At 39.8% G+C, this 14134-nt stretch overlaps 1 protein-coding gene and 1 pseudogene across 2 annotated transcripts in view; both read right to left on the bottom strand.

Moving 5' to 3' along the window:
* RNF17 (ring finger protein 17) overlaps positions 1-14134 on the bottom strand; it is a gene marked incomplete at its 5' end in the record, with an annotated part of 167235 nt that overhangs the window by 141109 nt on the left and 11992 nt on the right. The window contains 3 exons of the mRNA XM_084878524.1: positions 624-704; positions 1850-1967; positions 3514-3605. Of these exons, the coding sequence (XP_084734650.1) occupies positions 624-704; positions 1850-1967; positions 3514-3605 (291 nt within the window). The remainder of the gene's footprint in view (positions 1-623; positions 705-1849; positions 1968-3513; positions 3606-14134) is intronic.
* Positions 12527-14101, bottom strand: LOC311619896 (D-3-phosphoglycerate dehydrogenase-like; annotated as a pseudogene). The gene has a single exon. The product of its transcript is annotated as a D-3-phosphoglycerate dehydrogenase-like (transcript).

The following is a 14134-nucleotide window of genomic DNA, read 5'->3' as shown; positions in this document are numbered from 1 at the left end:
AGAGGAATTTGGCCCTTGAGCTCAACCCATACTTCATTTGGGAGATATTTAGACGAGATTTAGGATAAGAGCTGACACTGAAATATGTTAAGACTAAGTTGGCTGGCTGAATGAATGTATTTCGCATGTGAGAAAAACATGATACTGGGGAACTGGAGCAGAGGACAGACTTATGAAACTCCCCCTCTCACCCACACAAGTTCATATGTTGGAAGTCTTAACTCCCATAATCTTTGAGCGCTTTGGTTGTAAATTTGTAGCTTGTTCTTTGTCACCAAATGAGTGAGCCTCTCTTTGGGGGAATGGGGTAAAGGAGAAAAGAAAGTAAGACTCTTTATGAAGAATAGCCAAGTAATGAGCATATTAGAAAGATGATCTGCAATGCTCAGAGATAAGAAATCATGGTCCCTTGATAGAGCTTCTTCATTAGTGGACTGCTAACACAATGCTGCTGAGACCAATCCCAGCAGGCCACGGGAGTTTCCCAGTCTTCTGTGTATTTCTCTGTCACTAGATTATCGTGCTTAATAATCTCTAACTTCAGTGTTAGAATATCCAAGTATACATATTTAAAGAGACTATGCCCTAATTCATGATAGAATTTAATCATTCAAAATGCTTACTTTTACAGCAATACTTAATTGTTCAAAATTATTGCCTGCTATCTTCAGTGCTTCATCAATTTCTTCTGTAGTTTTAGTCTCCTAAAAAGTGAAAAGGGGACCGTAAACAATTATATAAAAATACTTAGATATATTAGTCACAAAAAACATCAGGCTATTATTTTGGTTACAACAGCAACATAGACCTACCAAAGAAATCTGCAATCAAGAAAAATAACACTGTTCATCTTACCCAGTAAGTAAGCATTTTAGAGTTTCAGTTATAGCATCCCTGATTTTTTAAAGATAACTTTAAAAAAAAAAAAAAGAAGATTGTGTCCTGTAACAATTTGAAGCTTAAAACTACCTTGAAAAATTTATCATGGCAATAAATGTACACATGTAAAAATGAACAGTTTAAGGAAAATATTATAATTTGGTTATATTAACATTTAAACTTTAAAGTAAAAGACAGCAAGATTAAATGCTCTCTCTCTCATCCACCAGCCCACTAAAGATCTCCGTAACAGCCTTGTCTAGGTGGCTCAGCTGGTTGCAGCATTGTCCCACACACCAAAGGTGGTGGGTTTGATGCCCAGTCAGGATGCTTATGGGAGGCAAATGATCTCAATGTTTCTTTCTCTCTCCCTTCTCCTTCTCCTCTCTCTCTCAAATCAATAAAAACGTATCCTCTGGTGAAGATTAGAAAAAAAAAGATCTCTGTAACAAAAGGACAATACTTCATTCAACAGCATTTTGGTCTGTTCTTTTTTCTGGTCTTAAATTTTAAAAATACACTAAAGTTATCAGGTGTAGTAACGGGTAAAATTTAATCTTCCAACAACATCATCATCATCAGTAACAAATGCCATCAGACCTTTTGGATGCCATTAAAATAATTGAAAAAATCATACTTAAAAGAATTTATAAATGTGTACTTTATATACATTTCACAGAATCTGAATTCAATAACTAGGTTTAAAGGAAAGAAGCTAATATAGTTAAATATCAAGAACACTAACAGAGTTGTCAAAGGTAGCATGAGCTGCCTTGGGAATAAAAGAGAATTTGTTCAAGCATAGTTTGGAATAAAACAAGAGGCTCAAGTAAGAAGTGTGTTTACCTCTTACATTTAAGCTTTCTAAAAGAATCTGTAATATAGGAACCTTGAGAGGAAATTTAAGCTACCAGAGACAAAGTAAAAATGGGTGGCTTCATCTTACTTTACAAAATAGCATTTTTCATACCGCCATTATAGCTGATGAATTCAAAACAGTCCTGTGTGTGGATGGTGAACCAATGTGTTTTAAACCAATAGTGAACTGATCAGCAGTCTTTCTGAAGTCCTGAGAACAATTCTTTATCCTGAAAAATGTCAAGTATATTATTTTAAATACCAACATTAATAGAACAGTTTTAACCTTCTATTCTAATGTTTGCTGTCTATAGAAAATAATTTATGTGATGACTTGTAAGAACACACACACTGGGTTCTCAATCATCTATGATAAGCAAAGAGAGGAAACCATGATTAAATACACTTTCATATAAAACTTAATTTTGATAGAGAATTCAATTTCTTAACAAATTTCTAAAAATAATAGCTTATATAAATTGTGCTTTAATTTCCTAACCACTTCTCTTTCCCTGATATTTTTTAGTAGAGATGCTGATAATCACTGTCTTAAACTCAATTAAAGTCAGTACTTATACACATAAATGCCAGCTATTAAAAAATGTACTTACATAGCACTAGATAATTTACAAAAAGGTAATGAACTTACTACATAAGTTAATTTTCAAGGAAAAGGATCCATTTCAAATCTATTTTTACCTTTATATCCTCATATTGACTAGCACACAGTAAGCACTATGCTGAATAAGTTACTCAAAACCTGTAACAATTTACAGAAGAAACTATGATGTTTAATGTTACTCTTATAAAGAGAAGTAGACTAAATATTTTTTAAACATTCAATTACTTTGAAAAGTGAACATTCATGTTCTTAAAAATATAAGTAGATTAGACCTGAGGATTCCATATTCAATTCCTATTACAAAATAGTAAATATAAATCATAAAGAAAATATATCAGATATCAAGAGATGTTTCTATTTAAAGTATACAAATACTAGAGGCCCAGTGCATGAAATTCGTGCATGGGTAGGGTCCCTAGGCCTGGCCGGTTGATCAGGGCCGATATGTGGGATAACCAGCAGGGTATCAGGGCCCCCCACCCTAGACAGTCTGTGCCACCAGCTTGCTGGCCTCGACCCCGCTGCCACCCCCTGCCCGCTCACCAGCTGGCCCAGCCCACCCAATTGCCCCATCACCACTGGTTGCCTGCCTCCCCTATCCCTGATTGTGCACCGGTAGGGTCCCTTGGCCTGGCCTGTATTCTCTTGCAATCCAGGACCCCTCAGGGGATGTCAGAGAGCCCAATCCCCCAGGCCAGGCCAAAGGACCCCACTGGTGCACAAATTTGTGCAACAAGCTTCTAGTCCTTTAATAAATCACCTCTCAATCTATTACTTCCACAAATCCTCCACTGTATTGTATTCTTGCTCCCTCTCAAGAGTCAACAGAGAAATTCTTATTCGTTCTCCATGTCTTATTCTCACCCAGCAACAACAGCTATTGCTAGAATCATACTCTCAGCTATCCTTGATCTGACATGGTAATCTTGCTTTCCTTTTTTTTTTTTTTACACTTTAATTAAGGACAAACTAATACTGCTTCCTTAGGAGCTGGATTCTCCATTTAATTAACAGCTAAGACAAATTATAAACTTAAAGAGCAGTTTATGAACAAAGGGTTAGAAACAATGATCTAAAAATTATATTTTAGTAATGCTAAAATTACTCTTTCACAAATACTTTTAAATACTAAAATAAGTGCACATAGAACATACTTTTTAGGCTGCAGTTTGTCCATAAAAGATCCTTCTTTAACATATCCATCTATTGGATAGTGTCCTTGTCTAGTATTTATAGATGTGTCAATCTTAGGACAAAAACAAACAAAAAAACAGAAAGTCAGTCAATAAATTCTGTTTATGCAGAATCCAACCAACCAATGTGCCATTCACAGATAAATTTGATAACAGCCTTAAAGATCCTTGAAACTTCATTAAATCAAAGAAAAAAAATTGTGTGTGTGTGCGTGTGTGTGTGTGTGTGTGTATATATATATATATATATATATATATATATATATATATACACACACACACACACATATATGATGTTTTTATCCTATTTTAATCAGTAAACAAATCAGAAATCTGGCAATTATGAGTTAAGCAGAACATTAAATTAACTAAAATACTTCATTCTACCATAATTCTAAAGAAATGCTTGCAACAATACTTTATAATTTTACTGTAGCCCTGGCTGGTGTTGTTTAGTGGTTAGAGTGTTGGCCTGTGCACCAGGTCGTGGGTTTGATTCCCAGTGAAGGACATGTACCTGGGTTGCAGCTTCATCTCTGGCCCTGGTTGGGGCACCTGCAGGAGGCAACCAACTGATGTGTATCTCTTTCACATCGATGTTCCCCACCCCCCCCCCCCCCTCTCTCTCTCTCTCTCTCTCTCTCTCTCTCTCTCTCTCTCTCTGTTTCTCTCTCTCTCTCTCCCTCCCTCCCTCCCTCCCTCCCTCCCTTCCTCCCTCCTCCCTCCCTTTTTCCCTCCCCCCCCACCTCCCTCCATTCCACTATCTCTAAAAATCAATAGAAAAAATAAGTGAGGATTTAAAAAAAATTACTGTAAAATTTTTACAATGATATGTTAAGGTATGTTCAAAACTTTAAAATACTTAAGAATAAACCTATACTAATAAAAGTGTAATATGCTAATTAGACCGGGGCCGCAAGGGAAGCCCAGGTTCCAGGTGTCTGCAGGTAAGCCAGTACCGCAGCCAGGGGAAGGAAGGCCTACTCTTGCACACATTTCATCCACCAGGCCTTAGTTTAATAAGAAAATATAAGCTCTAAGAAAAGAAAATCAAGTAACTTATTGGGGATTATAAAATAAGAACTGAGTAAATGGAGAATTATATCAGGTTTCTGGAGATAAAGATTTAATATCTTAAACTATATATAATATAAATTAATAGCATTCTCAAGTTCATATGGAAAATTCATTATGCAAGAATTATTGTACAACAATTTTAACATATCATTTGAGAGAAATTTATCTCATCAGAGAATAAAGCTACTGTAACTAAAATACTATGGTACTGGCACAATATAGAACAAGAATCCTAAAACAGATCCATGTATACATGGGACCTTAATACAGAATACAAATGACCAATTAAACAGAGGAAGGAATATTCAATAATTATTCTGGGAAAGTCAGCTCATCATTCTGAAGAATTAAGTTTATACCTACTTTACAGCATATATGAATACTTAAAAAGATCAAGTACAAATCTTTAAAAAAGCATGATATAAGTATTTAAATATATATATATGTGTGTGTGTGTGTGTTTTTTTAACTCTGAGATGGGAAGGTCTAATTAAAAAAACAAACCCAGAAGCCATGGAGTGGGGAACAAAGAGGGAAACATTTCTGAAAGGCTAAATATAATAAAAAATTTAAGTGAAAGATTGAGAGAAAACAGTTAAAAACATAGGACAAAGTGTTAATATCCCTATTACATGAAGTGTTTCTACAAGTTATGAAAATACAAAACAAAAGGGAAATATGCAGTTTCTCAAAAGGTCTACTGAAGACCTCTGAAAGTTGTTCAATTTCACTAATCAGGGAATGGCAATTTAAAACAAGGAGATATCCATTTTTGCCAATCATATTGCCAAACATGAAAAAAATATCACAAATTGAAATATGGATTTGTTTTGGAGCTAGAAATTAACAGAACTTGTTAATGGAATGTTTTTGGTAGGGGTAGGTTTGAAGAACTATGTAAAGATATAGAGAAAATTATGAAAACCACTTAAATGTTTATAATGAATAGACTGGATAAGAATCACACGAATTATGTGCAATTGTTTATTATGTAAGCATTAAAAGTAACACAGGAATCTCTCATGAGAATAAGTTCATGTTGCTAAGAGAAATAAAGCAGATGACTAAATGTTATGTGGTCTCAAATTTAAATACACATCTTTGATGGAGAAGATGATGTTCTGTCAATGTTTTAAGTAAGATATATTACTATATAATTGGGGGAAAGTGTTACCTTTAACAAATCACATTAAACTAAATGTTATATTTAAGAAAGTCTCATCCCAAAATTGAGGGTTACAACCTTAATTTCTATCTGCCTACTCATTCATTCTCCTTTGATTTGACATTTCATAGTAAGAGGTTAATGTTATTATCAACAGATTTATTTTTTAAGCAAACATACCCTCAAGATTTTGTCACATAATAAAACAAAATATGAAGCTTAGAACTGAACCACTCATCTCCTCCCAATTCAAAATGCTTACATCTCTTTAGTTTAAAAAATCTTTATTGAAAGTATTACATATGTCCCCATTCCACCCCCCCCCCCTTGACCTATTCTACCTGCCCCTGTCATCCACCCCAGGCATTCCCCACCTATTACCTGTGTCCAGGGGTTATGCAAATATGTATGCATACAAGTTCTTTGGTTGATCTCTTCCTATCTACTCACCCTCCCCCACCTTCCCTCTGAGGTTCCATAGTCTGTTCCTTGCTTCTATGTCTCTGCATCTTTTTTGTTCATCCGTTTATTTTGTCCATGAGATTCCACATATGAATGAGGTCATGCGATACTTAGCTCTCTCTGACTGGCTTATTTTGCTCAGCATAATACTTTCCAGATCCATCCATGCTGTTGCAAATAGAGGTCTTGTCTTTTTTTTTTTTTTTTTTTTTTTTTTTACAGCTGCCTAGTATTTTTTTTTCTGCCTAGTATTCTAATCTCCTCATCTGCTGATGGGCTCTTGGGCTATTTCCAAATTCTGGCTATCATAAATTGTGTTGCTATGAACATAGGGATGCATATATTCTTTCTGATGTTTCAGTTTTTTAGGATATATTTCTCGAAGTGGGATCACTGTGTCAAATGAGAATTGCATTTTCAATTTTTTGAGGAACTCCATACTGTTTTACACAGTGGTTGAACCAGTCTGTATTCCCACCAGCAGTGTAATAGGGTTCCCTTTTCTCCACATTCTCATTTGACGATTTGTTGATGGTAGCCATTCTGAAAGGTGTGAGGTGATACCTCACTGTTAATTTGCATCTCTCTGATGATTAATAACTTTGAGCATTTTTTCAGATTTCTCTTGGCCATATCTGTATGTCCACTTTGGAGAAGTGTCTATTTAGGTCTTTGGCCCGTTTTTTAATTGAATTGTTTGTATTCCTTTTATTAAATTGTATCAGTTCCTATATAGTTTGGAAGTTAACCCCTTATTGTATCATTTCCAAATATATTCTCCCATACAGTGTGCTCCCTTTTAATATTGTTGGTTTCTTTTGCTGTGCAGAAACTTATTTTTATGTACTCCCATGTTTTCCTCCTTAGTTTCCTTTGCTGTGAGATATGTATCTGTAAACATATTGCTAAGAGAGATGTCTAAGATATTTATGTCTATGGTTTCTTCTAGGATTTTTATGGTTTCACAACTTACATTTAAGTCTTTTATACATTTTGAGTTGATCTTTGTGTATGGTGTAAGTTTGTTGTCTAGTTTCATTTTCTTGCACATATCTGTCCAATTTTCCAAACACCATTTATTGAAGAAACTTATCTTGACTCCATTGTATTCTCTTGCCTCCTTTATCAAATATTAACACATTAAGCGCCAGCCTGTTTTGTCTTCTGGACAGAAAGTATAGTGTCATGCTGAAACCGGTTTGGCTCAATGGATAGAGCACTGGCCTGCAGACTGAAAGGTCCCAGGTTCAATTCCGGTCAAGGGCATGTACCTTGGTTGCGGGCACATCCCCAGTAGGGGGTGTGCAGGAGGCAGCTGATCGATGATTCTCTCTCATCGATGTTTCTAACTCTCTATCCCTCTCCCTTCCTCTCTGTAAAAAATCAATAAAATATATATATATATATTTTAAAAAGTATAGTGTCAGTTACTGCTGACTGACATGGGGCTTAATGTGTTAAACATAATGGCATGGATTGATTTCAGGCTTCTGTGTTCTGTTCCATTGATCTCTATGCCTATTCTTATGCCAGTCACAGGCTGTTCTAAATACTGTACTATAACTTGATTATCTGGTAATGTGATTCCTCCAATTCTGTTCTTTCTCAAGATTGTTGTACCTATTTGGGGTCATATTTGGTTCCATATACATTTTTGGAGCATTTGTTCTAAAAGAACAGTTCTTTTATTAGGGACTAGAGGCCTGGTGCTCTAGTGGAGTCCCTCAGCCTGGCTACAGGATCAGGCTGAAACTGGCTTTCCGGCCTCCCCTGAGGGGTCTTGGATTACGAGAGGGAGCAGGTCAGGCTAAGGGACCTCTACTGGTGCACGATCATGGCCACAGGAGATCGGCCAGCCAGGAAGGGATTATGGGAGGGCTCTAGGGCATGTCTGGCCAGTCTTGCTCAGTCCTGATCGGCTGGGCCCCAGCAGTAAGCTAACCTACTGGTCAGAGTGTCTTCCCGGTGGTGGTCAGCACACATTATAGTAACTGGTCAACTGGCCAACTGTCTGCCTGCTGGTGGTCAGTGCATGTCACAGCGAGCAGTTGAGTGGTCAATTATCTGCCCCCATGGTGGTCAGTGCACATCATAGCGAGCTATTGAGTGGCCTTAGCATATCATTAGCATAGTATGCTTTGATTGGTTGAATGGATGATTGGACAACTGGACACTTAGCATATTAGGCTTTTATTATATAGGATTGCACTGAATCTATAGATTGCTTTGGGTAGTATTGACATTTTATTTTTTAAACATATTTTATTGATTTTTCACAGAGAGGAAGAGAGAGGGAGAGTTAGAAACATTGAGGAGAGAGAAACATCGATCAGCTGCCTTCTGCACACCCCCCACTGGGGATGTGCCCGAAACCAAGGTATATGCCCTTGACCAGAATTAAACCTGGGACTCTTCAGTCCACAGGCCGACGCTCTAGCCACTGAGCCAAACCAGTTAGGGCAGTATTGCCATTTTAATGATGTTAATTCTACCAATCCACGGATATGATATACTCTTCCACTTGATTATATCTTCTTGATTATATCTTTTTTCCAACATCCTGTAGTTTTTCAAGCACAGGTTTATTAACTTCTTGGTTAAGTTTATTCCTAAGTATGTTAATTTTTTTTGTTGCAATGGTATATGGGATTTTTAGTTTCTCTGAGAGTTCATTATTGGTATGTAAAAATGCCAACAATTTCTAGGTGTTAATTTTATATCCTACTACCTTGCCAAATTCATTTATTAAATCTAATAATTTTTTGATGGAGTCTTTAGTATTTTTAGGTACCATATCATGTAACTTGTGAATAATGATAGCTTTACTTTCTCCTTTCCTATTTGGATGCCTTTTATTTCTTCTTGTCTGATTGCTATGCCTAAAACTTCCAGTATTATCCTATATGATAAAAGCCTAATATGCTAAGTGTCCAGTTGGCTGTTCAACCAATAAAGCATAATATGCTAATGATATGCTAAGGCCACTCAACCACTTGCTATGATGTGCACTGACCACCAGGGGGCAGACAGTAGACTGGTCGACCAGTCACTATGACGTGCACTGATCATCAGGGGGCAGACACTCCGACTGGTAGGTTAGCTTGCTTTGGGGGTTTAGCCAATGGGGACTGAGCAAGACAGGCCGAACATGCCCTGAGGCTCTCCCATGGTCCCTCCCCAGCCCTGATTGTGCACTGATGGGGTCCCTCAGCCCTGCCTGCACCCTCTTGCAATCTAGGACCCCTCAGAGGATGTTGGAGAGCTGGTTTTGGCCCAATCCCACAGGCCAGGCTGAAGGACCCCACTGGTGCACAAAGTCATGCACTGGGCCTCTAATGTTGAATAAGAGTGAGGAAAGCGGGCATCCCTGTCTTGTTTCTTTTCTTAGTGGAAATGGTTTTAGTTTTTGCCCATTGATTATGTTTGCTACAGATATGTCATATCTGGCCTTTATCATGTTGACATATACTCCCTCTATTCCCACTTTGCTGAGAGTTTTTATAAAAAATGGGTGTCATTTTTTGTCGAATGCTTTTTATGCATCTATTGATCTGATCATGTGATTTTTGCCTATTTGTTTATGTGATATATCACATTTATTGATTTGCAAATATTGTACTAGCCTTGCATCCCAGAATAAACTGCAATTGGTCATGGTATATGATCTTTCTAATATATTGCTAGATCAGATTAGCTAAAATTTTGAAGATTTTAGCATCTATGCTTATCAGGGATATTGGCCTGTAATTTTCTTTGCAATGTCTTTATCTGGTTTTGGAATTAGGGTAATTCTGGCCTCATAAAAAAGTTGGAAGTGTTCCTTCCTCTTAAATTTTCTGAGAGAGTTTGAGGCAGATAGGTGCTAGTTTTTTAAATGTTTGGTAAACATCCCGTGAAGCCTTCTGGACCAGGGCTTTTGTTTGCTGGAAGTTTATTGGTTTAATTACTACTTCAATCTCATCAATAGTTATCAGTCTATTCAGGTTTTCTGCTTCTTTCTGATTGAGTCTTGAAAGATTGTATTTTTCTAGGAAAATGTCCATTTCGCTCAGGTTGCCTAATTTATTGCAATATAGTTGTTCATAGTACTTTTTATGATCTTTTTTATTTCTCTTGGGTCTGTTGTTGTTTCACCTCTTTTGCTTGATTTTGTTTGAGTCCTCTCTCTTTGTTTCTTGATGAGTCCTTGATGAGTCTGTAGAGGTTCATCAATCTTGTTTTCCTTTTGAAAGAACCAGCTCTTGGTTTTATTGATCTTTTATATTTATATAAATTATACATATTTTTAGTCTCTATGTCATTTATTCCCAGTCTGATCTTTATTATTTCCTTCCTTCTACTTACTCCGTGTTTTCCTTTTTGTTCTCTTTCTATTTTTTTAAGTTGTAGGATTAGATACCTTATTAAAAGTTTTTCTTGGTTTTATTTTTTAGTTTTTTGTTTTGTTTTCGTTTTTTAGTTTTTTGTTTTGTTTTTGTTCTGGTTTTTTGTTTTGTTTTGTTTTTTGTTTTTTTTTAGATAGGCCTGTAGTGCTTTGAATTTCCCTCAGGATGGCTTTCACTTGTCCCAGAGTTTAGGTTGTAGTGTGTTCATTTGTTTCCAGGATGTTTTTTATTTCCTCTTTTATCTCTTTGGTAACCCATTTATTGTTTAATATCATGTTATTTAGCCTCCATGTGTTTGAGAGTTTTTGAGTGTTTTTATTACAATTAATTTCTCATTTCATGCCATTGTGATCTGAGACGATGCTTAATATGATTTCAATCTTTTTGAACTTGTAGAGATTTGGCCTGTGTCCTAACATGTGGTCTATTTTTGAAAATGTTCCATGTGCACTTGAGAAGAATATATATTCTATAGTTTTGGGATGAAAAGCTCTGAAAATGTCAATTCTATTTGAGCTAGTGTATTGTTTAGGATCGCTGTTTCCTTGTTAATTTTCTGTCTAGAAGATCAATCCAGTGATGTCCCCTATCAAGCCCTGCCAGGCAGGGGGTGCGGTCTGAGGTCCCCTAGCCCAGCACCACGACAGGAAGTGCACCTGGAGGGTCTCCTGTCAAGCCCAGCCTGGTGGGGGGTGCAGCCTGAGATCCCCTGTCAAGCCTCACAGGGGCGGGGAAGGGTATAGCCTCAAGTCTCTGCTGATTGCTTGTTAAGGCTCCTTATGGAAATTTGGCCTCAGCTATGGGTGCAGCAATATTTGTGATGGAGTGATGTCAATTAGCATATTCCCTCTTTATTATATAGTATTGCTGTCAATCTCTCCCTTGATATCCTCCAGAAGATTTTTTTATGTATTTGGATGCTCCTGTATTGGGTACATATGTTTACCAGAGTTATATCCTCTTGTTGTATTGATTCCTTTAGTATTATGAAGTAGCCTTCATTATCTCTTTCATGGCCTTTATGTTGAAGTATATTTGGTTAGATTATCATTGCTACCACAGCTTTCTTTTCCATTTCCATTTGCCTGGAATAGTTTTTTCCATCCTTTCAATTTCAGTCTGTGTGAGTCCTTTATTCTGGGGTTGGTCTCTGCGGACAGTATATATATGGGTCATTTTTTTATCCACTCAGGAACCTCATAACCTTTGAAGAGTATTTAAGCCATTTATATTTAAGACTAGTGGCCCAGTGCATGAAATTCGTACACGGAGGGGGGTGTTTCCTCAGCCTAGCCTGCACTTTCTCCAATCGAGGACCCCTTGGGGGGATGTCCGACTGCCAATTTAGGCCCAATCCCACAATCTGGGACTGCTGGATTCTAACAGCTTACTTGCCTGCCTATCTGATTGCCCCTAACTGCCCTCCCCAGCTAGCCTGATCTCACCCTCAACTGCCCTCCCCCATCTGTCTGGTTGCCCCCAACTGTCCTCCCCTGCCATCCTGATCTTGCCAAGTGCCCTCCCCTTGCAAGCCTGGTTGCCCCCAACTGCCCTCCCCTGCCAGCCTGATCTTTCCCCCAATGGCCCTCCCCTGTCGTCCTGATCTTGCCCCCAACTGTCCTCCTGTGCCAGTCAACCTGATTCTGATTGGAAGGTTTCTATGCCAGTCAGCGTCAAAAGCTCCTCTTCCTAGGCAGCCATTGGCTCCTCACAGTTGACCAAGACTTGGTTCTTTTTTTTTTTGGGGGGGGGGGGTGGATGGGTGGGCTGTTTATTAAGTGGTTATTTCAGGGGTCAGACCACATAAGTGGTTGTCAGCCCTAGGAATGTGACCTGTCAATGTTGATCACAAAGCCCCCAAGGCTGGTCCTGGTGAGCCCCAAGGTCAGAAATGAAACTGAAAGGCCTTCGTCACATGCTGCTTCCAGTTGTCCAGGCTGGGCAGCAGGGAGGCGATGCCCATAACATGACAGGCCTCCCCATTGGACACCACCGAGGTTTGGTAGGATAGCAGCTGCACGCCTGCCTCTGCCAGGAGCCCAATCATGGCAAGCAGCATGACAGGGTTGGAGGGCTGAGCCCGGAACAGGAGCAGGGGCAGACCCCTGCAGAGAGGCACTTCTGGTCTGAAGGCAGCTCCATTGAGTGCCTGCAGCACAGGTGTGGTACCCTGGACAGAGCCCACAGCATGGGAGGGGGCACCTGCCAGGGCCATACTCAGGAGGCCTTCCCCGCACCCTTGCTTTCCTGGCACAGTGGGGTTATGGGAAGTGGTTACATTGAGGCCTGCCTCCTTCACCAGCAGCTTGGCATTCACCAAGTTCACATCCACATGATTAGAAGCAACTTTCAGGAGGCCAACAATGACAGTGGGGCTCAGAGTTCCAGCATTCTTCAGGGAACTGAAGAATTACCACGTGGATGGTCCCTTTGGGGGACCTTGCCCAGACTCTCATCAGAGTCCCCAGAGGATCTGCCAGAACGATTGAAGGTTTGGTGTGTGGAGAGAAGGCTCTGGTAAGGGCCTGGGCATTCACAACCCCCATAAGGGCTCTCCCCCTCACCATGTCCATGAACTGGACAGCGAAATCCTCCCCACAGTGGCTCTGGCCTCCTCGGTGGGGGCAGCTGATGATGTTCTTGTGGTCCATCAAGGTGCTGTCCTGAGGCAGCTCCTCTGTGAACATGTCCAGCACTGTTCCCGTTCACTTCCCCGACTGCAGGGCTTGGAGCAGAGCACCCTCGTTCACTATCCTTCCACGGGCACAGTTCACTATGCACATGCTCTTCTTGCACAGGGCGAAGGTGCTGTTGTTCAGCAGGCCTGTTGTGGAGGGGAAGGGAGAGGTATGCACAGTGATGAAGTCACAGAGGGCCAGATCTCCTTCAGGGCAGCTGCTGAATGCTGAAGGAGACCGAGGCCTCTGGTGAGATGATGGGGTACCCTATAGTCTTCATCCCGAAGGACTGCATCTGGATGGCCACCTCCCTCCTGATCCTCCCCAGGCCAAGAATTCCCAGGGTCTTTCCATTCAACGGTTCCCATGAACTTCTTTTGGTCCCATTTGCCAACCTTCATCGAAGCCGTTGCCTGGGGAATCTGCCTGACCAGACACATCATCATCCCACAGGTGAGCTCTGCAGCACTAAGACTGTTCCCATTGGGAGAGTTCATGACCAGGATACCTTTCCTCATGGCGACCTCCAGATCCATGTTGTCCACACCAGTGACGGCCCTGCCCACCACCTGGAGCTTCTCTGCTGCGTTGATGACATCCGTGGTCACCTTGGTGGCCGAGCAGAGAATAAGGCCTTCCCAGTCCTGCAGCTCGGCTATCAGCTCCTCTTTGCTCAGGTTCTGTTTCTCCACCACCTGCAGCCCTCCATCTTGCAGGATCTTCTGGCAGCAAGGGTCCAAGCTGTCACTGATGAACACTTTCTATAAATTTGTGAAGGCCATTGCTGGAGCCGGCCTCGGGATCGACTGCTCTCC

Source organism: Pipistrellus hanaki, assembly GCF_964339955.1.
Source record: "Pipistrellus hanaki genome assembly, chromosome: 3".
Classification (NCBI taxonomy): Eukaryota; Metazoa; Chordata; class Mammalia; order Chiroptera; family Vespertilionidae; genus Pipistrellus; species Pipistrellus hanaki.
Note: the sequence above shows the minus strand (reverse complement) of the source record. Positions and strands in the feature narration are given on the sequence as shown.